Source organism: Panthera leo, chromosome E1 (assembly GCF_018350215.1).
Source record: "Panthera leo isolate Ple1 chromosome E1, P.leo_Ple1_pat1.1, whole genome shotgun sequence".
Lineage (NCBI taxonomy): Eukaryota > Metazoa > Chordata > Mammalia > Carnivora > Felidae > Panthera > Panthera leo.
This window is the reverse complement of record NC_056692.1, coordinates 1599075-1625460: the sequence shown is the minus strand read 5'-3', so window position 1 is coordinate 1625460 and position 26386 is coordinate 1599075. Positions and strand designations below refer to the sequence as shown.

At 61.8% G+C, this 26386-nt stretch overlaps 3 protein-coding genes across 4 annotated transcripts; all 3 read right to left on the bottom strand.

The window, feature by feature from the left end:
- Nucleotides 1–357: 357 nt before the first annotated feature.
- Nucleotides 358–4179, bottom strand: SPAG7 (sperm associated antigen 7). The gene is made up of 7 exons (XM_042914911.1): nt 4031–4179; nt 1652–1719; nt 1335–1423; nt 1116–1200; nt 907–996; nt 663–819; nt 358–556 (listed from the first exon to the last, which is right to left on the bottom strand). The coding sequence occupies exons 1-7, from the start codon at nt 4113–4115 to the stop codon at nt 447–449; spliced, it is 684 nt and encodes a 227-aa protein (XP_042770845.1). The 5' UTR covers nt 4116–4179; the 3' UTR covers nt 358–446.
- A 546-nt stretch (nt 4180–4725) lies between these two features.
- Nucleotides 4726–18716, bottom strand: CAMTA2 (calmodulin binding transcription activator 2). Its single transcript, XM_042914910.1, is given in 23 exon segments — nt 4726–4936; nt 5035–5112; nt 5226–5395; nt 5691–5762; nt 5860–6043; nt 6258–6454; nt 7476–7780; nt 7920–7950; nt 7953–8144; nt 8273–8351; nt 8611–8795; nt 9290–9405; nt 11122–11256; nt 12476–12602; nt 13140–14083; nt 14607–14741; nt 15040–15193; nt 15376–15462; nt 15948–16083; nt 16163–16230; nt 17362–17465; nt 17628–17722; nt 18481–18716. Coding segments are annotated over 23 exon segments (3663 nt in total). The 5' UTR covers nt 18486–18716; the 3' UTR covers nt 4726–4872.
- An 820-nt stretch (nt 18717–19536) lies between these two features.
- Nucleotides 19537–26386, bottom strand: INCA1 (inhibitor of CDK, cyclin A1 interacting protein 1). 2 transcript variants are annotated; one of them, XM_042915510.1, is made up of 7 exons: nt 25674–26386; nt 21433–21537; nt 21174–21213; nt 20698–20891; nt 20084–20249; nt 19725–19892; nt 19548–19628 (listed from the first exon to the last, which is right to left on the bottom strand). In XM_042915510.1, exons 1-6 carry the CDS (start codon nt 25754–25756, stop codon nt 19746–19748), a joined length of 735 nt encoding a protein of 244 aa, XP_042771444.1. In that variant the 5' UTR covers nt 25757–26386; the 3' UTR covers nt 19548–19628; nt 19725–19745. The 2 variants fall into 2 exon arrangements, with proteins under 2 accessions (XP_042771443.1, XP_042771444.1); XM_042915509.1 differs by having other exon boundaries at nt 19537–19892.

The following is a 26386-nucleotide window of genomic DNA, read 5'->3' as shown; positions in this document are numbered from 1 at the left end:
GGGACCCCCTCCCCCACCTCCCCCCCCTGCCCTGAGAGCACCAGTATCTGGCCATCCTCGGTCTACACAAACAGCAGTCATACTAATCAACCTAAAATTCCCTTCCTCCCCAGGACCCCCCTTTCCCTGTTCAGACAAACCAAGACATTGGGTCAAACAGTGTTTACTGAGTGTAGAGTAATCCCAGCCCCGTGGGGAAGAAAATTCCGAGGAGAAAGGAGAATAATACACGTTAAATACCCACCTGTGCATTCACACTCGCACAGCCACGCGCAAGCACACACACCCCACTCGAGGGTCTGAGCTCGGACGGTGACAAGTCACATACCCGCCTCCCCGGCCCGGTGCCCGCGGACGGGAGGCGGTGCGGAGGTGGGGCTCCAGGATGGGTTCTAATAGCAGCAGCCTGTCCCCCTGTCCCCGGCCCGCCCCGGTTGCTGGGGCGTCTAGGACGTCGGTGGCAGCTCTTCCCCGCTCTGCCGCAGCCGCTTCTTGGCCCGGATCTCGTTCATGGCCTCTTCAATGGAGCGCGTGTCCCTCTTGTTGGCCACGGGCACTGCGGGGCGAGGAGGGTGGGAGCCCCGTGATCACAGCCTCTCCCCTGCCTGCCGTCCGGCGCTCCCCCCCTCCCTTCTGCCCTCCCCAGCCCCGCCGGGCCTCACCACAGCCATAGGTCTTGTTGGCCTGCAGCATGTGGGCCGCGTCCTTGGCCGCCCCCTTGCCGATGAGGTGGCTGTACTTGTCTTTGTAGTCACTGGCGGGGCTCACCACCACGGGGCCCTGCTGGGCTGCCTCCTCCTCCTGCCGCTGGGCCAGCTCCTGGGGGTGCAGAGGGAGGCCCGCGCTCAGGGGGCCTGACTCGGGGTGCTGGGCCGCAGGCTCCAGGGCCTGCCCCTCGCGGCTCACCTTCAGCTTGCGCTTCTCCTCAGCTTTCTGGGGGTCCCACTCCTCGCCGCGACGGTAGGACTCCAGCTCTTCATCTGAGGGCGCGAACTCCTGGGGACAGGGGAATGCCGGGGTCAAGGGTCCACAGGCATCCCAGGCCTCTCCCCCGGAGGGGGGGGCAGACACAGGCCGAAGACGAGACAGGGGAGCACGGAGCTCGGGCCTTTCACCTTCTTGAAGATCATGACGTAGCGACACTCATCATCTTCCCCGAAGGAGAAGGACGTCAGGCCAGCCACCTCCACCACATCGTGTCTGGGAAGGGAGGGCGGAGGGGAGAGTGTGCGGCACCGTGGTGGTGGGGGGTGGGGGGGAGAGGGGCCGCACCCCCTTCTCACGGGTCCCCGCTGGCCCTTCCCCGCCCAGCCGCCCAGGCCGGGGACACTCACAGGATGCTCCTCTCGATCTTGTTCATCGGCTGAAACTTTTTCTTGGTCTGCTGGCTGTCTTGGATGAAATCGGACACCTCTTTCTCCATCTTGGGAGAAGGAGAAGGACGGCATGGGAGGGCCGCTCCGCCCCAGCATCCCTCGCCCTAGCCGGGCCATCGGGCCATCGCCTCCCCACGCCTTTCCCAGCTTCCACGCCACTGGCTTCCAGGCTCCTCCCCGGAGACATATGGGGAAACCTGAGTCCTCCACCTTCCAAGTCTAACTTATCCGAGGTCCTCCCTGAAGCTGCCTGTGACATCTCCAGCTGTCCTCACCCTTTTACGAAACTCCACTTTCTGTTGTTTTTCTTGTTCCTGTAGCTTCTTCAGGCGGGCAGCCTGCTCTGGGGGCAGAAAGGGCAGCGTGAGGCCAGGGGCGGAGGCACGGGCGGGGAGAGTCCGTCAGGCTGCCAAGGGGACCCGGGCCCGCTGGGAGAGCGGGAGGACTGCTGCCAAGCGTCGGGTCGTACGCTCTCCGTACGTGGCGCTGTGCTAGGTCCCGTGGCACAGACGGACCGAGCTTTGCCCTGCAAGAGCCCGCCGTGCAGCGGGAACAGCAAGGTCCCGTTTCCCAACCCCGCTGGGGAATCCGATTAACATTTATTTCATGCCCACGGCACACGAGGAACCGGGAGACAGCTGGGGAGGTCAGGAGAGTGGATTCGGGCCTGGCCGTCAAGAGCTTCCTGTCACGGCGTCTACGCAAGAAAGGGGAAATTATTTAACTTCCTATATTTTGTGACACCCCCACTTCTCACTTCTACGGACAGGATGACGCTGGAGGGACAGGCCCCCTCCTCCTCTGGGAGCACAGGCATCCAAGTCCAAGGTGAGCTGCGAAGGAGCTCCCCCAGCTCAGGTCTCAGCGCCCCCGCCCCTGTCTGGCCACCTCAAATCCCTCACACCCTTGATTCCACTTCCTCGGACCAAATCCCCCGCAGCTGTCCCGAGCCGCCTCCCGCTGGCCTGGCCACCCCAGGCCTTTGCACCTGTGGCTCCTTCTGCTTCGAGTGCTTCTCCTCCTCTTGCACACCGAGACCCACCATGAGTCACAGTTGCCGCTTCCTCTGGGCCCAAAGCACATTTGGTTCAGACAGCCACTAGAGCAGGTGCTGAGAACCCACATAATGTAACTTTGTATTTGTCTCTCGGGCCAGACTCTGGGCTGCGGGAGGGCAGGCGCCCTGCTCACCTCCCATCCCGTTAGTCTCGGTGGCCCCAGGGCCTGGTAGCTCAGGCTAGGCGTTCTTTCTCTCATCCCGGGGGGCTTAGCCATCAGTGCATCTTATCTTGACCACTGACAGCTCTCTAACGGGTCCCTCTGCATCTGAGGAAGTGGCGTAAGATTAAGGTTAAGAATGTTGGCCAAGGGGCGCCTGAGGGGTCAGTCGGTTAGGTGCCCGACTTCGGCTCAGGTCATGATCTCGAGGTTCGTGGGTTCGAGCCTTGAGTTGGGTTCTGTGCTGACAGCTCAGAGCCTGGAGCCTACTTCAGATTCTGTCTCCCTCTCTCTCTGCCCCTCTGCCGCTCATGCTCTCTCTCTCAAAAATAAACGTTAAAAAACCAAAAAATGTTGGCAAAAAAAAAAAAAATCGAGTAGGCTTAACTCCAGTTTAAAGCCAGGTTTAAAGCCCTACCACTTAGTAACCCTGTGACCTCAAGCGAGGACCTAACACTATGCACTTCAGCTTCCTGGTCCACCAACTGCCGCTGGTGAGCCCCGCCTAGGCAGTCAGGGAGAGCACGAATTCCAGTGTCCAGTTCGCACACGTCCCCGATCTCCTCCGAGCTCTGTCCGCTCACCGGGTCAGGGCCCCTGGGTCATTGCCCTCGTGACAATTATTTTGCAAGGTGGCTACCAAACTGCAGGGTGATCATTTCCTGCGCGCTCGGGGCTGCGCGATCCGCGACGGTACCCCGGGATCCCGGCCCCCGCGCGGGGGAGCCCGCCCGCAGGGAGCCGCTCGGGGGCAGGAGCGTCCCTGTCCCTCCAGTCACTAGCGCGATCCGCCGGCAGGCAGCCGGGGGCTGGGAGGCTGACCTCGAGGGAGGGGCGGCGGGGACGCGGCAGGGAAGGTGCTCGGGGAAGGGGCGCAGGGCACCCGAAGGACCCGGCCGCCAATAGAAGGCGCTGGGGGCGGGGCGGGCCCGAGGAAGGTGGGACAAGACTTCGTGGGCAGAGCTCTAAGTGGAGCTGGCCAATAGAGGCGAAGGGGTGGCGGACGGGCGTGCCCTGGACCCAATCGGAATGCGGCTGGGGGTTGCCAGGACTCGCGGGCCGGACACGCCCCCCACCCCCCCGACCCGCGGGCGGGGCGAGGCGGGAGGGCGGGCGAGGCACGCCCAGGGGCTGGAGGAAGCCAGCCAATCAGAGCACGACAGCGGCGGACGGGCGGGCTCGCCGGCGAATTGGAAACAAGGACTGCGGAAGGCCAGTAGGGAAGAGGCGGGAGGCGGCGCTGGGCTTGAGGTAGCCAATCACCGCTCGCTAACAAGAGCGGGCGGGCCGGCAGCCCTTTTAGGGACTCTGGGGGTCTCCGTAGGGGCCTGTGAGGGGGTCTTTCAAGGTTGAGGCGGCGGCAGCGTCCGAAGGGGGGGAGAGTGTGGTCCTGAAAACCGGGCGAAGAAAGGCGGTTGCGGATTTGGGGTCCTCACCTCGGGCCTTGCGCCGAGACTCCTGGTCCCCGAGGCTGGGTGGCTTCTCCATGGAGCTCAGGATGGAGCCCAGTAGGTCCGCCATCTTGGGAGTGACTGAGAAGGGGCGGCGCGTCTTAAAGGGAAGGGCGAAATGCCTTTAAGGCCGGAAACACGTCGGAGGCGGAGAGCCCCGCGCCGGCCGCGCCCCGCCCGCTGTCCCCCGCCGCCGAGGCTCCGCCCGCCCGCCCGCGCGGCGCAGACAGAGGCGGGAGGCTGGCTGGTGCAGCGATGTTTAATGGTAACTCGTAGAAACCAAGCCCATGCACAAGTAGAAAGTGCTCGTGGAGCCGGCCGGGGGCCCCCGCCGCGCCGCCCTCCCCGCGGCGCCGTAAATAGACTCTTCACTCTGCTCTGTATGTTACAGTATGTACAGGCCCCTCCCCTCGGGGGCGGGGCGGCCCGGGACGGGGACGCGCGCCGGCATGCGGAGTCGGGCGGGGGCGCGCGGCGGGGGCGGGACCGAGGCGGATACATTCAGAGACGCGTCCAACAAATAAATAAGGCAAGTCGGGAGGGGGCCGGGGCGGGTGCAGGCAGCGGGGAAACGCGGAGCAGGGGCAGGCGGGGCTCCGGAGGTCGCGGCTGAAGATGCGGGGAGGTGGGGCGCGGGCCCGGGGGGGTTGGAGGGGGGGGAATGCCGAGAGACGGGGCGCGCCCCAGCGGGGCGGGGGCCCCGGGAGGGTTCCGGCCGCCGCTTAGCGGGACAGCGGCCGACGGGGGCTCCCCTCCCGCCGAGGGCCCGGCCTCGGTTAAGACTGCCAGAAGCGGCCCCCGGGGCGGTGAGGAAGGCGGCGCGGCGGTCAGGTGGCCAGTCCGGGCTGGGGGAGCCCTTCCAGCTCCTGGTTCTGCTTCAGTTCCCTCATCCTGCGGGGGAGATGGGGAGTGGGTCAGGACGCCGGCCGATGGGAACGGGGCGGGGGGCGGTGGGGGTGGTCGCGGGGAGCGGCCCGGGACGCGGGTACCTGTGCCGGCAGCGCCGCAGGAATCTCATGATCTTCCGGGCTGCCTGGTCCTGCTTCTTGGTGAGAAAGGAGCCCCTGCTGGAAGCAAGGAGCGATGAGCAGACGTGGCCCCCGCCGGCGCCCCCGCCCCCAGCCCCTGGACCCTGGCAGGGGAGGCAGGGGAAGGCGGGGAGGGGGTCCGCGGGCCGTACCTGGTGCGGGCGGGCAGGCTGCCTGCGGGCCGGCGGCGGTAGGAGCGGTAGTGCTGCTGGATGAGCACGGCCGCCCGGCGGCTCTGCTGAAACCGCTTCTGCTCATAGTAGCTCCGGAACTTGCTCTGGATCAGGATGGCCGCCTGGGTCATCTTCTTGTACAGCGCGAACTGCAGGGACGGGGAGCGGGGACGGGGGGGGGGGGGGGGGGGGGGGGGGGGGGGGAAGTCAAGGGACAGAGCCCCAGCGCCCTGAGGGTCGCCCCCAAGTTCGGCGGGTGCCGGTCTCTAATCCACACGCTGGTGGAGAGGCCGGCTCGTCAGGGACAAGCGCGCACCCAGACCTCATGCCTAATACCTTGAGCGCGATCCAGGTCAGCTTGTGGAGAGAGAAGGGGGTTAGGGCTCCCGCAGCGCTCTGGGCACTCAGGGGTGGGGGCGAGCTTTCAGGGGAGAAAGGGCTCACCTGCTTGTACTTCCGGTAGCAGCGCTGGATCACTGCGGCCGCCACCTCCTGCTGCTCCTTCAGCCTCCGGCCCTGCGAGAACCAAGCCTCAGACTTCCAGCCTGGAGCCCACCGTGTCCCCTGACCTCGGGCTGCTGTGATTCATCCCACGGGACCCCCGGCCTCTGACCTTGTACTTCCGGAAGGCCGTCTGGATGACTCGAGCCGCCTCGTACAGCTCCCGCTGCTCGTGATCCGACAGCGTCAGCAGGGCGAAGTCGCTCTCCATCTTGCCGCTGGCAGAAGCGGACAGAAACTCTGCCCAGGAAGGGGCGGGAGGGACGGCCAGGCGACCACGCTCGAAGGGCAGTTCGCTGCAGGGACAGGGAGAGGGGGTGTCCTGGGGCCCACCGTGAAGCGTGTCCAGCCACAGAGCCCGGAGGGGGACTTGAGAGCCCCTCAGCCGGTACCAGTCTCTTCCTCGGGGGCTGGGGCCCCGGGCCAGAACGGAGCGCTGGCTCCAGGGAAGGACCTCCCCGCTCCCTGCTCGCCCTGACGAATCTGGACGTGCTGTCCTGAGCTGGTCACCTGGGCGGGGCTGAGCTGGGGAAATGGTCCACGTTCTCCAGGTAGCTGGCCAGCCAGGACATGGTCTCGCTGAGCCCCAGGGCCCCTGTCCGCTCCCTCATTGGTGCTCCAGCCTCGGGCAGCCCCGTGAAGTCCTCCCGTTTAATCCGCTCTGGTGTGGCTTCAATGATCTGCTTGGCCAGTGAGATCATGTCCACCTGCACAGAGGAGAGGCTCGGTGAGTCGGGAGCAGTCCCAGCCGCCAGACATTCCTGCCCCGCCAAGGCCGTCACCGTCGTCCACTTGCTGTCTTGTCATTCCCCTCACCACCAGACAGGCCTCGGGGATGGCTGTCCCTGCTCCCCAGTCCTTCTCGGCCACTATTTACATATGCCTGCCAGGCTCCCACTTGAGTTTATGGCCCTGTGTTGAGACGGCGTGGAAGACGGGACGGGACGGACCTCCTCCGAACAGGGTTGCAGGAGTGGAACAAGTGAAGGACCGGCCCTTCCAGGCCAACTGCCCGCTGGCCCCCTGCCTCATGCCAGCTGACCAACGTGTGCTCCCCACAGGCTCGGCCGTGCCTGCAGCCCCGGCCCCCTGAGCCCGGTGCCTGCCACCTACCGGACACCCTGCCAGATGGCTCTAGCTGTGAAGCCGGCGCATTGCCGACTTGAAGCATTTTGTGCTTCTGGTACTAGGTGCCCAGTTAGTCCGTTGGCCTCTCCAAGATGGGTACCTCCCCAGGTCTTAGCAGAGAAGTGCGCTGCTAGGCTCGAAGATTCGTTCCTCTGTTCACTCCCGTCTCAAGACTTGCTTCCCTTTTGTCCTGTGCAAGCCTCGTCCCCACCCCAGATCTCTGCGAGACTCGCCAGCTTGTCAGCCTCTGCTCCACACGGCACCCGCTTCCTTCCGTCAGGCTGCTTCCCCCAAAACCTCATCTCTGCACGGACCAGCAGGTAACCTCTCAGCCCAGCTCCAGCTGAGGCTGTTCTCTAGAATTTTTGATCTCTGACACCTCATGACTTCTGAGTCACAAGGTCTGATGGGAGTTAAGCCAAGGGTTGCCTTGCCCGTCCCAAAATAAAGGTAAACGGCCCTTTCCTCCCAAACTGAAGCTAGACTCAGGTTCCGCTTCACGGGATGATCAGCGTCCGCTCAGTCTTGCCGCCCCCCCACCCCCCACCTCGTGCCATTTCTAGCCTTTACCGTCCGTGAGCACGAGCACGAGCAGTATACCGGGATCACGTCCACGGCCAGCGGGCCGTCTGCTTCCTCAGGAGCAGTCCCCCCTTCGGTGGTTGGTGGGAGAGGAGGCGGTGAGGGTGCTGGCCTTTGGGAGTTGGTGGTTTCACAGTCCATGAGGAATAGGGGGGCCTCAGGGGCCCCAGTGGAGAGTTGGCCTGGGACGGTCTCTTCCATCGGAATCTCTGAGGCCGGCAGAGGAGCGGGGGGAGGACTACCGTCCGGGGCGCTCGAATAAGCTGATGTGACAGAGAACGTGCCATCCGACAGCTCCGAGGGTGACGAGACCCCACTCAGCCCTGCAAGGACAGGGGAGAGGCAAGGGCAGCAGGAGCTCCATGACCCCTCCCAGATCGTTCTTCCCACCCCCCTCTCCTCTTCCCTGCTCCTCCTCTCGCTCTCCCACCCACAGCCTCTTAGATCAGGGGCGACCCTCACCGGTGTCTGGGCTGGAGGAGGGGGGGGCGACGGGGCAAGTGGGGGCTCCAGCGAAGCTTCCTGTCTCTGCAGCTCTTCCAGGCAGCGGGCGAGGCGCACGTGGCCCCGGGACCGTGCCACGGACAGGGGCAGCCGGCCCAGTGAGTCGGGAATGCTCAGCGCCTGTCTGTTCCAGCGGAAGAGGAGCACGGCGGCTTCCAGGTGCCCCAGGGCACAGGCCCACATCTGAGGGTGGGGAGCGTGGACGTGAGGCCCAGGGCCCTTCCTCCCCAGCTCCACCGGCACCTCCCCTGCGTCCCTCGACACTTTCCCACGGCCACGCGCCTGGCCCGCGCGGTCCCGCACACGCTCACCAGAGGGGTGCAAGAGAAGTGGTCCACGTTGAGCGGGTCAGCCTCTTGCTCTAAGTCCAGGCTCCCTGTGCCCACGCTCCTGGAGGGTTTGGGACAGGGACACGAGCCCAGTCGGTAAAAGCGGCCAAAGCAGGCGCATCAGAATCAAAGGAACGGGGGAGGAGGGCAGGCTGTCCAGAGGCACCGGGGTCGGTGCAGCAAGACGGTCAGAGACGCATAACGTGAGGGGCTGAGAGTCTGTCACGAGTGCAGATCCTTCCCTCTTGGCGGGGCTCCGGGTCCTCTGGTCCCTCCTCCGTCCCCTGGTACTTCTGCCCCAGTCCCCCTGCCCTGCTCACCGCCACTGGCTCAGGGTCTCGATGAGGCGGGCGTAGCCCTGGGCGGCAGCCAGGTGCAGGAGGCTCATGCCCCGGAAGGGGCTTCCGTGGGCCAGACGTTCAGGACCCCTCCAGGTGGAGCGAGGGATCATGCTCTCTACCAAGACCACCACACGGGCCTCGAACCCGGGTCCCTGGCCTTCGTCCTGCGGTACAGATACCCCTGTGCCGGGACCCGAGCGTCTGGTCCCCTGGCTCAGGATGGCCCTGGCCACCCCACCCCTGTCCTCTCCGCTTCCCGTCCTGCCCTCCCCACACCTCCCGCACCAGCAGCTTTCCTGCCACCCAGAGCTCTCTGGGCCATCCGTGTCCCTGGCTTGGGGTCCTGGATGTCCCCCACCCCCAGTTAGCTTCCTCCCCCGCAGACGGCTTCTCCCTCTCGGAGCCCAGAGTCCTCTCCCCGTCTGCTTCCTCGGAGACCCGGGCCCCTGCTCTCCTGGCCCCCTCCCCCCACCCTGTTCAGATCAGAAATAGTCTGAAGCCCGTCGTGCCAAGAGGGTGCCCAGAATAGCCACTCCCGCCCCGCGGTGGAGCCCGAGTGGGGTGACGTCAGGGAGGAGGAAGCCGGGGACGGGAGAGCCACACGCGAGAGCCATCTCCTCCGGGAAGACCCTCCCGAGCTCCCTCGTCACACAGGTACCTGAATGGGAGGCGCGGCAGGACTGCGGCAGGGAGCCCGCCCGGCTGCCGCCAGGTCGGCCATCCGTTTTTCCATCTGCTCCAGCCGCTCTAGGATGGACATCCGGAACTGGTTGTCTGAGGGGCGAGAGGTACGGGACGAGGCTGAGCGGGGGGCAGGGTCCGGGCGACGCCCCGAACGCAACTGGGCCTGTCCCAGGCGCTGGGGGTGAAGAGGCAGACTCCCGTCCTTTCCTCGCCCCCGGAACAGCGGCCCCTCTGCCCCACCCTCCCCGCCCCCAATACGGTCCATCAGGACGCGGGCCTTACACTGGGGCTTTTAACGCTACCCACTGACCGGGGACCAGAACTGCGTCCTTTGAGACACAGACACGGTGGGAACTCCCAAACAGCCTGCGGCCCCAAGCTGGCCCAGATCTCACTCACACGCCCCCCCAGCCTTCTAGACGCACTATTCCGTCAGCTCTCCTTGCCCCAGATGCTACCTCTGTCCCCCATGCTGGGGCTGAAGGACACCGGGCCCCTCTTCTCTCTTATCCACTGCCCAGAGAGCTCAAGGGCTGTGATTTAAAAAGCACCACCCCCTCCTCCCAGTCCCCCGGCAGCTGTCCACAAAGAGGGTGGCAGGGCTGGAAGGTGACAGAGACGGACGGCCACGTCCATTCCTCCTCTTCCTCCCCCACCCTGTGCACAAAGCACACACACGCGCGCACGCACACCCCAAGCTATATCTGTCCCCTCCTGAGATCACACAAGGACAAGGAGGGGAGGCGGGAGGGGATCGGGGCCGTGGGAAAACATGCACGGAGACACGGTGGAGGTTGAGGAGGTCCCACTTGAGATGCCAGGACAGAAGGGGGACTAAGGAAGAGGTGATGGGGGAGGGGAGTGGAGAATGAACAGAAAGACAAGGGAGGAGGCAGGAGGGTAAACCGGGTGAAGGAGAGGAGAGGAAGGGCGGGGAGAGCGGAGGGGTGCACCGAGCAAGCAAGAGGAAGGGAAGAAGAGGGGCAAGTCAGGACACTAGTCCAAGGAGCAGGGGGAGGGTGGAGGCCCACAGGAGAGCCAGGAACACATAGGCCTGGAGCAGCCACGGCGGAACTCATGAGCAGGCCAGGCTGGGGGGGGACCGCCCCCAAGAGTGAGGCAGATGGGGGCTGGGGGGCAAGGGCGCTGAGGGAAGGAAGTCCGGGTGGGGGGAGAGGGGCACCTGCAGGACCAGGAGAAGCAGGTGCCACAGGGAAACAGCTGGAAGCCACAGGAGGGATAACCCGTAAGGAACACATGTGGGTCTAGACTTGATACACATATGTGTGAGCATGTGCACCTCTGTCCATGCAAGAAAGTACATTAAAGGCAAATGTCACCAAGTGATAACGTTATAAGCCGTTTTCATTTTCTACCGCATGCTTTTCTGTTATTCCTAACTTTCTTACAGCAACCACCTATCTTCATAACTAGAGAGAAAATTAAGGAAGGAAATTAAATACACATACAGATACATACATACGCTTGTGGACACCCCACATGCACTGCCCTACACCCTGTCCCTGCTCCCGCCTCTTGGCCTCGCCTGCCTAGAGCCCATCTTTGGGACAGAGGACAGGCCAAGAGCTGGGACAGAGACGGCTCCGAGGTTTCCGGAGAAGAGGAGACGGGGGGGGGGGGGGGGGGGGCAATGGCTGCTGCATTTAGAGATGACCAATGAAGCAGGGGTTGGGAAAAGGGGGGTAAACTGGGGGCTGGGCGGTGGCCACCGGAGTCCTGAGGGGTTTGGAGCATGTCCTCAAAGGCTGTGGGGCCTGCCAAGGGGTCAGAGGGCTAAGTACTCACCGTCCAGTGACAACCAGTCAAGCTGAGTACTAGGCAGTGACAGGAATCGGCGGGCTCGATACTCAAAGAGCACAGAGGCGGAAAGGGGCCCCTCCCGCCCCGCCACCTGCAAAGACACCAGCCCCACCTCATGGGCTGGGGAGGGCAGGGTCAGCAAGATGGGCTCTCTCCCTGGTTCCTTCTCTGGCCCCCCACGTGAAGGCCACACATGATCATTTCATAGCCGGCTCCCCTCCACCCTTGCTTAAGTGGCCTTGGTCCTGATGGGGAAGGGACTCCACTCCGTTCATTCAGGAACTTAAAACCTCCTATGGGCCAGAGACACCTGGGACTGCGGACTCTGCAGTGAAGATGCTTCTTATTCAGCACCAAGGCCTGGAAGCTGAGGGTCAGGAGACACCTACGCTTATAAAGAAGTTTGATCCCCCAAGGTCAGAGTCCAGAGGTCGTGAGCCCATGCTGAGGCTAGTGGAAAAGATGTAACTGCTCACCAGCAGTGTCTAGTGAGAGCTGTGTCCAGGCTCTCCGCATCTCTGTGGCCTCGAGAACGACACCACCAGGCCGGGGTCCCAAGACTAGAGGCCAAAAGCATCCCTGATCCCAGCTTCTCTGATGTCTCTTTTCCTTCCATGCAATGCTGAACCAGGCCGTTGCGGGGGGGGGGGGGACACTCACAGACGGCAAACCTGTTATCCTGTCACTCTGGTGGCCCTTGAGGTCCCAGTAACGCTGACTGTTGGGTGCACGGTAAGGAGGCAAGGTGGTGGCAGACGGACCACCTCAGTGGAGAGGTTCTGTGTCTGTACCGCCCGGTGGGGGAGCGCTAAGCCACGTGCGGCTACTGAACACTCAATGTGGTTCGCGAGAGGCAGGAGCCGAATTTTATATTTTATTTCATTTTAATTAATCTCAGGCACATGTGGCTGATGGCTACCATACCGGACAGCCCAGATCTAGAAGGCAATGTCCTTCGGTCCAGGACAGGTTGGAGGAGACCAACATGTCTCCTTCTCATGCTCCCTGGATTGGAACCAAAGACTGACTCTAACCAAGCCAGAGGGCCTGGATGGACACTGGAAACCCGTCAGGGCAGATGCCTGCCCCTACAGGAGGGGCGGCCACGGACCCAAGAAAGGAGCGGACCTGTCCGAGGTCACCAGCGAGCCGAGGACTAGATTCCTTAGACCAGAGCCTAGACCTTCTGACACATAAGCCTGGGGAACATCTGCCCATCACGGGGACACAGGACTCAGGCTCAAGATCCGACAGAGTCGTTCCCAGCACTTCCTGGAAGCTAACCGCCCAGGTGCTATCCTGCCGTCCCCAGTCCCCGTGCCATCCCTGGTCCCCATACCAGGACAGTAGCAGCGCAAGACGCCAGGCTGGACGAGTGAGCCTGGCACCGCGATGTGATCAAAGACACAGGAGTAATGCTCGGCGGCCTCAGTCCAGGGACCTGTGATGAGCACCTTGACCCCACCCTGCAGAGAGAAGGCCGGGCGCCGTGTGACCGGAACCCTGTGGGGTGCTCACTCGGGCACCAGTGCTGCAGGGCGGGGCCCTGTGCTAGATTCCGGGTACACGGACTGGGCGGGCTGCAGCGGGGCGAGGTCAGCTAGCCTGTCCCTCCTCCCGACGCTCCTGCCCAGATTGGGGAACCCACTGCTTCCCTTGCCTGAGGCTCCCACGGTCCTTCCCCTCTGTGGGGCAGCTGAGAGCAAGCGGGACTTCTCCACTGACGAAGGCAGACTCTGCCATCACACCCCGTCATGTTCTCTCCAGGCCGGGCCGCCCTAGTGCCCTGCCTGTGACACAGTCACCGAGAGGACAAAGTTCCCCAGGCACCTTGGGGACCCACACCACGCCACCTGGCCCGCAGGGGGGAGAAGGCAGGAGGGAGGGCTAACTAGGGAGACAGCGAAAATAGGGTGGGACGACAAGCGAGCAGCCACACAAACCAAGGGAAACCAAGTGGCGGCGTGGGTAGGAAAGATAGGGGAGCGAGGCCTGAGGCTCACCTCCGGGTAGGACCACTCTGGGGAGAAGTCCGTGATGCTGCTAAGAGCAGGAGAGAGCGGGGCGGCTGGGGCAGGGGCGCCTGGAGCCTCGTCGCTGATGAGCTCTCCCATGAGGTCAGGGAATGACGAGAGACCGAAGGGCTCCAGTTCGCTGGCCCCAGCAGCTCCTCCAAATAAGGCCTCCCCTCTGCCTCCCCTGCCTGCTGGCTCCAAGGGGGCAGGTGAAGGTGGGGGCGAAGGAGGGGGCGAAGGTGCGGGTCGGGCAGCCCCCTGGGCCTTGAGCTCCTCCCCGCCACCGTCATCTTGAATAAAGAAACGGTTTCCTCTTCTCCCACCTGCTCCTGGCGGTGCAGGGGGACCCCGAGCAGCCGCCTGGGGCTCCAGGGCAGCAGCGGGTTCTAGGGCAGGGCAGGGGGTGCGGGCGGCCTCTGCCTCGGGGAAGTCCGGGCTCACCCCCTGGCCCCCTCCGTATGTCTGGCCCCTCTGGGGGCTGTTGAGAAAACGATCGGGGTCGAAAGCAGGGCTGGGAGGAGCTGGTGGGGCAGGGGGCTCGGATCCTACAACCACAGCCAAGCTCACGGAAGGCCTGGGGTCAGCCTGGGGGGCCAAGTGCCTGGTGGGCGTCAAGCCCCCAGTGCGCTGCTCCAGTCCCGTCAGGAGGAGGATTGCAGTGCCTCCTCTGGATGACGCCCCTCGAGAGGTGGGTGGGCTGGGTCTGATCTCTAGGGGTTCCGCAAAGCCTGAGGAAGAGGAGGAAGAGGAGGAGGAAGAAGAAGGGGAAGTATGTGCCTTGGGGAGCTCTGGGGGAAGAGGGGCGATCGGCGGAGGAGGCTCAGGGGGGTGGGGGTGGGAGACAGAGGTCAGGGTTAAAGCTCGGGGCTCCACTTTGGGAGAGATGATGCGGTGTTTCGTGCTGCTGCATTTGTGGGTGAGGCTCCCGGAACCTGCAGCGGAAAAGGGTGGGAGGAGAAAAGGAAAAGGACACTTCATTCTCCACCTTCCCTTACCGGCAGCCTCCCGGCGTTTCCTCGCCCTTTGCGCGCGTACGAGATGTAATACCGACTGTGGCCACTGGGAGGCAGAAGCGGTGCCCCTTCTCCCCGAGTTAACAGGACTGCAGGAGCCCGCAGAAGAGTAGCCGAGAGAGAGACCCGTAAAGGCACAGAAACAGGACAAGAGAACAGAACCGAGGCGGTACCGCCTAGGTGTCAACCGCCGGGCTGGGGTGGCCCAGAGTTGCTAAGAGTAGGAGAGAGAGAAGGAGCCAGGGCTGCTGGAACTCCGGGGAAAGGAGCCCGTGTGCAGCCAGCCGGGAGGGCCTCTGCTCCTGCGGCCCAGCTTTCCGGGACGTGCAAAAGACACGCAAATCCGCATGCAAATCCTGGCGGGCCGGGGGAGCCCTCGGCCAGAGGAGGCGCGGCGTGGCCGGGTGGGTGGGGGGGAGCTCCGGGGCCAGGGGTCACCAACCGAGGCCTCCACTGCAGAGGCAGGCGTGGGTTCGGGGTGCGGGCTTGGTCGGGTGGCTGTCCAGGATCTGCTGCACCAGCCGCTCCACGGAGAACTCCTCGGTGCCGTTCCCACAGCTCCACTTGATGCCGTGAACTGTGGGGGTGGGGTGGGGCTCGCACACCGTCCCCACAGCGCCCCGCCGGCTTCTCCAAGCGCCTGACACGCTCCGAGGCTTCTGGCCAGCTGCCTCAAAGCAGCTCGGACGCGCAGCTCCCAAATGTCCCTCAGCCCCCTCTCTCCGCGTTCCCGGACCTCAGGACACGGCGGGAGTCCGGGCGGCCCCTCGGAAAAGCACCCTCCCGGGCTCCCGGGGCTTCTGGGTGTGGAGGCCCTGGTCCGCACGCCCCCAGCAGCCCCCAGCGGCGCCGCCCTCGCCCCCCGCGGGCCTTACACATGGGCTTCAGCTGCCCCAGCAGCTCCTCCCGGGGCCACTTCAGCCACTCGCGACGGTCGCCACTGATGGAGCAAAACATGGGGCTGCAGCCCTTTCCGCAGTCCTCCAGGGCTGGGACGTTCAGGTAGTGCACAAGCACGATGTCAGGGTTCTGGGAGCCCAAGGCAGACACACAGCGCCATGGGGTCCACGGGGGGCTCGGCTTCCTCGTCCTGGCCTTCTTCCCGCGCGCCCCCGGCCTCACCGCCCCCCCCCCCCCGCCGACGTGGGACTTTCTCCACCCCCTACCCCCCTTCTTCCCAGCCCCCAGCTCCCCGAGCCCCGCGGCCTCACCTGGAGCAGCCAGTAACAGCGCCGATGGAATGTGGGCACGATGGAAGAGTGAACGTAGCAGCCATAGAGACACTGCCAGGAGACAGGCTGCGGTGGGGGGAGGGCTAGTCTGCTCCCCGACTCCTCCTCTGTTCAGTCCCTTTGCAGGAATCCCAACCTTTCCAGCAGCTCCTCTTTCCCCAGCCACCCCCGCCCCCTGCCCCGGGGGGGGGGGGGGGGGGGGTGGCTCCCCATGCGCCTTCCCGGTCCTAGCACCCAGACAAGGCCCAGACTGGAGGCGGGGGAGGGGCCGTCTGGAGACGGGGAGGCAGGGCGAGAGCACAGCCCGGCAGAGGAGCCGCCGTGACTGGTGCTCGGGGCTTCAGGACACAGGCCCCCGAAGGACTCCAGGAGAGGCGAGGGGCGTGGGCGCCGATGCCCTCCCAGGAGCCTAATCCCAGGGAGCTGGTGGGGGAGGGGGCCGTGGCACGTGAGTGAGAAGGGCAGGGTGGCAGGAGGGAGGGGGACGCAGGTCACCGGGCCCCGGCATGGCTGGGACCGGGCCGAGGACAGATGGCTGGCACCCGGCTCACCTCCATGCCCTGGACTTTCAGCTTCATGTGGTCCTCGCGGGTGGTCTTCCCGTCCTTGCGCTTCTTCCAGAGGTAACCATCCTTCCGGTACTTTACCTTCTTGCGGTTGTAGAGGATAATGGAGCCGTTCTGAGGCCTGGGAAGGGAAGGGTTGGCCCTGCGTTCCGGAAACAGGATCTGGGACCCCCTGCCACTCCCCACCTCACAAAGCTCACCTTGTCTTTGGGGCACAGGACAGCCACTCGTCATGCTTCTCAAAGGTGATCAAATAGGATGCAATCTCCTGTAGGACAGGGGCGCTCAGGTGGGTGTCCCCTTCGCAGAGTCTCAGCCTGGCCTCCCACTCCTGGCCCTCGGCCCCACTCCCTCCTGAGTTCCGGCGGCCAGGGCGGGCTGGCGCCCACGTCTGCTCCCAGCCAGGACCACCACCTCCCGAGAATCCCGGGTTTCATCTCAGACGAGAGTCTAACCTCTCCTTCCCTCCTCTCGATGGGGGCCTTGACCTTGGGGTCAAGTCTGATCTCTTCATCATCAACTCTTCATGCTGCCCTGTTACTTCGCTCTTTCTAAAACCCATCTTTGTGTCTTCTCCTGACTCGAGAAACCTAAATGGCTCGACACGGCCAGGAATTCTGGATTCCTCAGCCCGGCTCCAAGGTTCTCTCGGACCAGGAATCAAGTCACTGCGCTCCCTGTTTACCTATATTCCATCTACCACTCCTACCAGGCCGGTCCATCGACTCTCCTCTGAACGTGCCCTGAGCAGTCAGCTCTCGCGTGTCAGTATCCTATAGGCCGGACGTGCCTAGATATCCTAGCCACCCCATAGGCCAAATCCCTTCCCACCTCTCCGAAAAGCCCTGCTCGCTGCCCTTAGCTTCCCCACACTTTTAACATCACCACCCACGTACGTTTTTGCCGATAATCCTCGTTTAGTGAATTAAGTCAGTGATGATCAAGCAGCACAACGTATCGTGTGTGCGGAGTACAGAAGGGGTGTAACACGAGGGCCGTGCCTCCAGAAAGAGCCAACACCGGTGGTGGTTTTATTAACAGCAGAGGCTCTATGGTCAAATAGACCCCACAAGGTAGACCAGTTGCCTCGTCTACAGCACAGGGATGACAGTGTCTGCCCCACAGGGTCATTCAAGGACTGGATGAGATAACACAGGTCAGCGCGGTACTAGGTTTGTAAGGAAGACTTTGTAGGTGGTAAGTGTTATTTTTACCCAGGTGGATGTGCCCAGAAGCAAGCTCCTACGAGGTACAGGTCTTTACACCTCCCCCGTGACCCGCAAAGAGCTTAGAGCAATATCGTGCAATGAGGAGCATGGACACAGGAAGACCCCCACTGGCCTTCCTCCAACCCACCAGGCCTTGCGAGGTCCTCCTCCCCCCAAGCTCCCTGGAGAACCTCATTTGTATTCCAGCGAAGCCGCTCTGGAGGCAGCAGCGGACAGCGAGGAAGACACTCCAGCAGCTTCTTGGGGAGAAAGATCTTCAGGTGGTGGCTGTTCTCTAGAGGGAAGCAGAAGAGAGGGCTTCTGTCAGGGCGGCCTCTGACACCTCTGTGACGGCCCAGGGCAAAAGGGCCGGATCCAAAGCCCTGGGAGCATCTGGAACCAGGACAAGGAGAGCAGGGATCCAAGAACCAAGGGTCACCACAGACTGTGTACTCACCAGCAACCTCGGTGGTGTCCTTGGTATTCATGTTGAGGGCTCCAGGGGGCAAGGTCACCCCCGGCCTGAGAGGCCGGGGGGAGGGGGAGTCTGTGCTGGGAAGGCAGAGAACAAGGTCACGGCAGAAGGCCCACATTGACCCAGGATGAGGAGAATAAGGCGGGAGAGGGCTGCAGAGCTGGGTCGCGGTACCCGGGAAAGATGAAGAGGCCAGGGGAAAGGGCTAGACTGAGATGGGAGAGTAGAGCAGAACCGAGCAGAGGGAGACTCCAGACCTCGTGCGAGGAACCAGCAGGAGTGGGGAGACACCCCCTCTCCGACAGAATCATCAGGAAGAGACAAATGGGGTGGGGGAGGGGAGAAGGCTGGAGGGGTGGCGCTTCAGAGGCCCCAGTGTGTGTGTGTGTGTGTGTGTGTGTGTGTGTGTGTGTGTGTGTGTGAGGGTGGGTCTTGTGGAGGCTGGGGCTACAGTGGGGTCAGGGCCTGGGGGTGGGACTCCGGGCACCTGGTCCTTGGAGGATGGTTTGGCAGACGAGAGCCTGGACACTGGGGGCAGGGCGGGAGATCTAAGTCCGCTGGAGAGCTAGGCCTTACAAGACACACCCTGAGTTCCTTCTCGATTTGATATTTGCAAGGGGAAGGGCATATCTGACGACTGATCCTAACCTACGCCCTCTCCTCTAGGTTGGTCAGGCCCTGGGAGGATCCATCCGGGCCAGGTACCCGGACCCCAGCTTCCCTCCCTCGGGACGACCCATCCTCCACTCTGAGGCCGACGGCCCTCCCCACCCCTCCCCCACCAGCTCTCTCCCCAAACGCCTCTGCCTGCCCCCGGCCTCCAGGCCCACCGTACCCCATCTACCACTCGGGCTCCAGCCTGAGCCCCCACCCTCCCGAGGGCACAGATGGAAGCGGGAGGATGCTCTCAGCGCGGGCTCGGGGCTGCGGGCTCCGCCAGGTGTCCGGGGCGGAGAGGGGAGGAGGTCGGTCCGCGCCGGGAGAGCTCCGGGCAGCCGGGTCTGGGTAAGGACTCCGCCCCAGGGCGCAGGTGCGCAGTCCGGGCCAGGCAGCCTGCCAGGGTGCGGAGCGGCCCCGGGCGGGGGTCCCCGGAGAAGCCCCGACGTGGGAGGGTCCGCCTCCCGCCCTCACGCAGGGGTGCCCCGGGGACGCCGCGGGACAGAGCCCGGCGGGCGCGGGGCGGCGGGGGCGCCGGGGCGGGGGCCGGGGCGCGGGGTCCGCCGCGGGGCCCTGCGCGGAGCGGCGCCCCCTGGCGCGGGAAGGAGGACGGGGGCCGGCGCGGGGGCGAGCGGAGCGGCGTGCGGGCCCGGGAGCGGCGCCCCCTGGCGCGGGGGCGGAGAGGCGGGCGCGAGGCCCGGGCTCTTACCTCCCGGGGTCCCGCGGGTGACGGCGGCAGCGGCCATTCTCCCCCACACCGACCCCCCCCCCGGCGCCCGCTGACAGCGGCGTCCGACGTCACTGCGCACGGGGCGGGGCCTCGCAGTTAAGGGGACGTGGGGGGCGGGGGGGAGGCGGGGAAGCCCTGGCGGCGCGGGGAGCGGGGCGGGGGTCCGGCGGCCGGACTTGGGGGGCAGACTTCGGGGGTCCCGGGGGGCGGAAGTGCGGCCCGAGCCCGGGCCGAGAGAGCGGGGCGCGGGCCGCCCCGGGGCTGGAAGAGCGGGGCTCGGAGGGACTCTTCGAGTTCGGGGGGTCCAGCCCGACTTCATCTTAGCCGGGTCCTCGAGGTGACGCAGCCCCCCGTGCGCGCCAGCCTCGCCATCACTGCTCCACGAGCAGAAAGACACTTCGGGCTCACCGCGCTTGCTTTTTAATACCCGAGCAGAGCAAAGAACACAGTGGCAGCCAGCGCGGGCGGGCGGTTGGGGGCGGGGGGGGGGGGGTGGGGGCGATAGGCCGTGCGGAGCCCTGGGGGGTGGCTTGACACGGGCGGCCAAGGGGGCTGTTAGCGCCCAGTGCCGAGCGCGGGGAGGTCGCTGGGAGAGGCTGCGGAAGGGAAAGGCCTCGGCGTCACCAGGCGGAGGCTCCAGGTCGGCCGGCGACCCTGCCCGGCCCCCCCCCAACCAGGCAGCGCGCGGACACCTAGGGCCTGGGGGTTCCTCCTTACTCCGCAGACTGCACCTCCATGACCCAGGGGGAGCGGAGGCGGTTCCTGCCCGCTGGGACAGCGCTGTAGGAGGCCAGAGAGCCCAGTCGTCTGGGGACACCAGACCCCCCCAGGCCCAGGGGGCTCCAGGGGGACCAGAGCAGCTGTAAGGATGAGAGAAGTTGGGAAAGGAACGGAAGAACGGGAAAGGAGGTCTCGCCAGGTGTCCTAGCGCCCCCGCCCCCATCGCCTCTCCCTGCCCGCGTTTGTGCGTCTCCAATCCAGCCACCCAAACGGGCCCTGGGCGTCCATCCCCGTCACTCTCCGGCACTCCGCCTAGCTCCTCCGGCCAGACCTGGGTCCTGCCAGTGGTGACAGGGTGGCCCTCCTCCTGTGGATAGGTAGCCCTCGCCTCTTCCAGACCCGGGTACTCGGTGGCGCTGGGGACTCCGCAGCCGGCAGTGGCAGGTGCCAGGGGCTCAGGTGCGGCCCCGGAGACGTCCCACTGAGCCTTCTTCAGTCTGTGGGGACGGGAGGCTTAGGAACGCGGCGCCTGAAGGCCAAGCTTTCTGCCTCTCCAGGCTTCACCTTTCTGCCCCGAAATACTTCCTGCTGGGACCCAGTGGTGTTACGGCTTCGCTCCCAACCCTCTGCGCCCCCCGTCCCCCCCAGTCCCTGCTGCCCTGGGCGGAAGCACCCTCAGTCCAGGGACTCAGAGGTGGCCTCTGGCTGCCCACTGTCCTCCAGCTCTGTGGACTGCTTTCCTGCCTCGGTGACCCAGTTTCCACCTTGTCCAGCTCCTGAGGCTCAGCCTGCGTGCTCAGCTCCCTCCTCCCCTCCACACGGGGGATGTTCTGCACCAAGTCCGGGCCTTCTTCCCATACAGCCTCCACTTCCTTCAAAGCCCCCAACCCCTTCCTTAGTTCAGACCCTCCTGTCCCCAGACTCTGCCCAGATGTCCCTCCTTACTCATTGATGATTCTCTGTCGCCTCCTTAGGTCCTCCAGGTGATAAGTGACAGCCCTCACCTGGGCTGGGATGCCCGCAGGTCCCTGCTGCATTCCCGCCAAATGTGGCCTCCTTCTCTTTCTTCTGCAAAGCACCTCAGGGGGCGGGAGCCTCTCAAGGGGGTACGGGCCAGGCTGGGAGCAACCAGTGGCTCTCTGTGCCAGAGAATGGGGTGGGGGCAGGGGCTAGAGGGCAGAACTGGGTCTCTCAGGAGAACTTGGACTGAAGTAGGGAGTCAGAGGTCTTGGGGAGCCCAGATCGTGACAACACAGGTGTGATCTGGAAAACATGGTGACAGATGCATAGAAAGGAGGGTGCGTGGTCAGTGCACTGGTTGGGGGGCAGCAGGGAAGAGGTGACAAGGAGGGCTGAGGATAAGACGGTGGTGGGTGCGATTTTAACCCAAAAGTGCCTTAAAAGGGCAGAGTTTGTCCTACCGGCGAGGGAGGGATGTGCCATTCTTCCGTCCAGGTGGGTCTGTAAAGCACAAACGGGGAGCTACGTGCAGAGAGGACACCCCCATCTGTATTGTTTCTCTGACGGCCCGTCCCAACCACCTGTCTATCTGGCAGTAGTTGCCCCAGCGTCCGTCAGCCAGTGGGCCAGCTGTCCCCAGACTAGGGCTCACTGCCACAGGGCTTAGTTTAAAATTGTCCGGCCTTCCCTTCCCTGCTCCTTTGCTCTGTTTCTACCCACCTGGGCCTTTGGCTAAGGCTCTCCCAGAAGAGGTCTCCATACCGCTGGGGCATCAGCGTGAGGCTCTGGGAAGGTGGTGCAGGTCGGCTGACCACCCTGGAGCACCTGAGGACAAGGTAGGCTCGGGTCTGGCTCATCCCTCACAGCACCTGCTCACTCCTGGGCCTCAGTGGTCCCGTCTTTCCATGAGACCACACGGCTGTCCGGCCCCCCTCTGCCATGTGCTCTCTTACCCATTTTAGCTGCGGAGATGGTGAGGGCTTTGAGACCGGAGCTGGGGCGAGGGCAGAGCCTGCCAATTGCTTGAGCCCCAGATCTCAAACGACCAGAGAGCCCATCACTGGGCTGTTAAAGAGGAGGGCCCCGGCTACTCAGGGGATGTGACAGCCAGGTTCCCTTTGGTCACCACAAGGACCCAGCAGAGCTGAACCTCCGTTCATTCCTGCTTTGTGTCCCTGTATCTCAGAGAGACTAATCTTCTAGGAAGCAGGAGTGTGCAGAGCTGGTGGTGAACAGTGCTCAGCACTTCCAGAGTCCCCAGACTGGATGCCGACTCCTCTCAGTGTCCTGGGGCTTGGCCTGGGCCCTTATCTCCTCATCTCCAGGCCTCCTTACCTGACCTCAGCCCAGCCCACGCCTGTAAATACCACCAATGTGCTCACGACTCCCAAATCCGTATCTGCAGCCCCGGCTTTTCCCTGGACTCCAGACTTGCAAGTTCAACCACCCCCTCAACCTCTCCTCCAGACCCCCCCCCCCCCCGCCTCACGGAAAGGCACCCCCAATGCCCAGTTGCTAAGGCCCAAAACCTGGTATGCCTCCGTTTCCCTCAATTTTCATGTCCAGTCCATCGGGAATTCGTGCCAGTTCTGCATCACAAATACACCCAGATTTGGGGCGCCCGGCAGGCTCAGTCAGAAGAGCATGTGACTCTTGATCTTAGGGTTGTGAGTTTGAGCCCCACGTTGGGTGCAGAGATCACTTAAAAATAAAATCCTAATGCATCAACGTGGATGGAACTGGAGTGTATTCCGCTACGTGAAATAAGTCCGTCAGAGAAAGACACATATCATGATTTCCCTCGTGTGGAATTTAAGAAACACAACAGGTGAACATAGGGGAAGGGAAGGAAAAACAAAATAAAAACAGAGAGGGAGGCAAACCATAAGAGACTCTTAAATACAGAGAACAAACCGACGGTTGATGGGTGTGGGGAAAATGAATGATGGGCATTGAGGAGGGCACTTGTTGGGATGAGCACTGGGTGTCCTATGTGAGAGATAATCCCTGGGCTTTACTCCTGAAGCCAAGACCACAGTGTATATGACAAATTTGGAATTAAATTAAAAGAAACAATAAAAAGTAATTTTAAAAAATATGTGTATATATATATATATATATACATGTATATACCCTTCCTATATATACATGTATATACATATGCCTGAGACCACATGGCTGTCCAGGCCTCATGTATGTGCATGTGTATATATATATATATATATACATATATATATATATATATATATATACACGCATATGTACGTACGTATGTATATATATATATATATATACACACACACATATGTATGTATGTATATATATATATATATATATATTTGTTTATTTTGAAAAAAGATTTCACTTAAATTTGGGGCATCTGAATGGCTCAATCGGTTCAGCATCCGACTCAATTTCAGCTCAGATCATGATCTCATGGTTTGTGAGTTCGAGCCCTGCTTGGGATTCTTTCTCTCTGCTCCTCTACTGTGCTCACTCACTCTCTCTCTCTCAAAATAAATAAGCAAATAAATAAATAAGTAAATAAATAAATAAAAACTGTCTCAGTCAGTAGAGCTCTTGATCTCAGGGTCTTGAGTTCAAGTCCCACGTTGGTAGTGGAACTTACTTAAAACTAAACAATTTAAAGGGTGCCTGGGTGCTTCAGTTGGTTAAGCGTCGACTCCTGATTTCAGCTCAGCTCACCATCTTGCAGTTTGTGAGTTCAAGCCCCATGTCAGGTTCTGTGCTGACAGCATGGAGCCTGCTTGGGATTCTCTCTCTTTCTCTCTCTCTGCCCTTACCCCACTCATAAGCTCTCTCTCTCTCTCTCAAAATAAATATTAAAAAAAATTTACGGGCGCCAGGGTGGCTCAGTGGATTGGGTGCCCGACTTCGGCTCAGGTCATGATCTCACGATCTGTGAGTTCGAGCCCCTGAGTCGGGCTGTGTGCTGACAGCTCGGAGCCTGGAGCCTGCTTCAGATTCTGTGTCTCCCTCTCTCTCTTGCAAAAAATGAATGATATAACATTAAAATTGCTTTTTAATTTTTAAAGTTTCACTTGAATTAGAAAAAATAAAAAATCTAATATACCCTATTTGACCACTCGTCACCATTTCCACCTCCACCACCATATTCCAGCACGTCTTTCCCTGCCTGGCCTATTCAATGGACTCCTCCTCCTCTCCCTGCTTCCCTATTCTAATCCCCTAGTAATCTATTCTGCCCAGAGCAGTGTGAGTAATCTTTTAAAAGTGGTCCTCTGAAATAACATACACTTTGAGATCTACTTCAAGATAATCTGAGGAGGAGGAGGCTGGATGGCTATACAGATAAAATTATATTCAATGTAATTATAATTACTGACCAGACTGAAAAGGGTACACTGGCCTCATGATGATTGTTTTTTCTAACCTCTGTATTTTTTTGAAAATTTCCATGATAAAAAAGTCGAAGAGGGGCACCTGGCTGGCTCAGGTGGGGGAGCGTGCGATTCTTGATCTCAGGGCCGTGAGTTCAAGCCCCATGTTAGGTGTAGAGCTTACGTAAATGGATTTTTAAAAAGTTGGACGGGGTGCCTGGGTGGCTCAGTTGGTTAAGCATCCAAGTCTTGATCTCTGCTGAGGTCATGATCTCATGGTTATGGGATCGAGTCCCGCATTGGGCTCTGTGCTGACAGCTGGTGCCTGCTTGGGATGCTCTCTCTCCCTCTCTCTCTCTCTCTGCCCCTTCCCCACATTCTCTTCTCTCTCAGAAATAAATACATAGGGGCGCCTGGGTGGCTCAGTCAGTTAGGCGTCCGACTTCAGCTCAGGTCATGATTTCATGGTTTGTAGGTTCAAGCCCCGCGTCGGGCTCCGTGCTGACAGCTCAGAGCCTGGAGCCTGCGTGGGATTCTGTGTCTCCCTCTCTCTCTGCCCCTCCCCTGCTCCCACTCTGTCTCAAAAATAAACATTAAACATTTTAAATAAAAAATAAACTTAGAAAAAAGTCTACTTGTCATTTCCCTGCTTAAAACCTTCCAGTGATTTCTACTGTCCTCAGGCCTCTTTTTCAATGGCCTATGAGGTCCTATATGAGCTGGCCTCTGCCTGACCGTCTGACTTGCTGTCTACTCTTCCCTTGATCACGAAGTTTCAGGGACACTGGCCTGCTTCCTGGTTGCAGATGATACCAAACTGCTTTCTTTCTTGCGGCTTCCCCCCCAACCCCTCACCCCTACTATTCCTTCTTCTCCCTTCCCCCCCCCCCGCCCCCACCCCGGGGCTATTATCAGACTGGTTGCTTCTCATTTTTCAGATTTCAATTCAAACTCATCTTCCCACAATCACCCTATCTAAACTCGTGTCTCCAAGACACTCTGTTTCCTGTTATGTCTTCTTCCTATCTTATTTTTTTCATGATACTTATCGCTAATTGAAATTATGTTCATGTTCAGACGTTCTGTCTCCTTGCTCGGGAACCGCAGATCAAAACCCCTGGTCTTTCTAGCTGCTGAATCCCTGGTGCTTAATACAGTGCTGAGTTTAAAGAGAAAAAAAAAAAAAAAAAAGCTTAAAAAACTAAAAAAAAAAAAAAAAGTGGGGTGCGCCTGGGTGGCTCAGTCGGTTAAGTGTCCGACTTCGGCTCAGGTCATGATCTCAAGGGTTCCTGAGTTCAAGCCCCGCGGCGGGCTCTGTGCTGACAGCTCGGAGCCTGGAGCCTGTTTCGGATTCTGTGTCTCCCTCTCTCTGCCCCTCCCCCACTCACGATGTCTGTCTGTCTTGTCTCTCCCTTGCTCTGAAAAATAAACATTTAAAAATCAAAAAAACAAAAACAAAAAAACCGTTTGTTGAACAAGTTCACAAATCCTTGATCCCCCGAGACCGGCCATTGAGCCTCCCATTCCTCCTTTGCGATCGACTCTCCGGGAAGAAGCCAGGCGTCTCCACCCCATCCCCGCCGGGTGGGGAGGACTCACTTGGCGAAGGGGATGAGGTCGTCTGCACCGTCCTCTCCCTGCACCACTGGCCTGGGCTGGGCGGCTGGACCGAGTCTCCTCATTGGCGCTGGGAGGATACAGGAGGATTGAATCACTCACTCGTGCAACAGGGACGAGACCAGCCGAAGATGCAGAGACGGCAAAGGGGCCGCGTGGGTCCGGGAAACGGAGAGAGAGAGCGCGCTTCGGGGGTTTTTCCTAAGGGCCGGACGTTTCTAGGAGGCGAACGCACGCGCGTACGGGCTAAAGGCGGTGAGCGCGGGGAAGGCGGGCGCGGCCGAAGACCGGGGAGATTCCTTCTGTGCGCACTAAGTGGGACGGACACACGGCAACGTGGAACGAGGGCGGGCAGGGGGAGACCACGGACGGGGCACAGGCGTCTGGGGGTCTGGGCGGGGGCAGGCAGGGAAATCGGGTACGAGGGGGTTCATGGACGCCACGTGGGGACGGAGCGGTCGCTTGGCGCAGCTGGGGGGGGTGGTGTCCACGGGGAAGGAGGGCGAGCCGAGGATCAGGGGCGGCCGCCGATGACCTGCCGGCCGGCCGCTCGGGCCGCGCAGACAGAGCGAGCAAGGCTGCGTGATGAGGCAGGAGAGCCGGCAGGGGTCCGAACGGGGCGTCCGGGGCCAACGCGGGGAGGGGCGCGCTCAGGGGCGTCTAAGCGGGGCCGTCGCTCTCCCGGGCGGGGTGCA

Coding starts and splice junctions, on each gene's coding strand:
- SPAG7 (XM_042914911.1), bottom strand. CDS start 4,115: ATGGCGGACCTACTGGGCTCCATCCTGAGCTCCATGGAGAAGCCACCC. Junction 1,424..1,651: donor AAGTGGAGTTTCGTAAAAGG/GTGAGGACAGCT, acceptor CCTTCTCCCAAG/ATGGAGAAAGAGGTGTCCGA. Junction 1,201..1,334: donor AAGATCGAGAGGAGCATCCT/GTGAGTGTCCCC, acceptor CTCCCTTCCCAG/ACACGATGTGGTGGAGGTGG.
- INCA1 (XM_042915509.1), bottom strand. CDS start 25,756: ATGAGGAGACTCGGTCCAGCCGCCCAGCCCAGGCCAGTGGTGCAGGGA. Junction 21,214..21,432: donor AGCCTTAGCCAAAGGCCCAG/GTGGGTAGAAAC, acceptor TGTGCTTTACAG/ACCCACCTGGACGGAAGAAT. Junction 20,250..20,697: donor CGACAGAGAATCATCAATGA/GTAAGGAGGGAC, acceptor CCGTCCCCACAG/ACTGAAGAAGGCTCAGTGGG.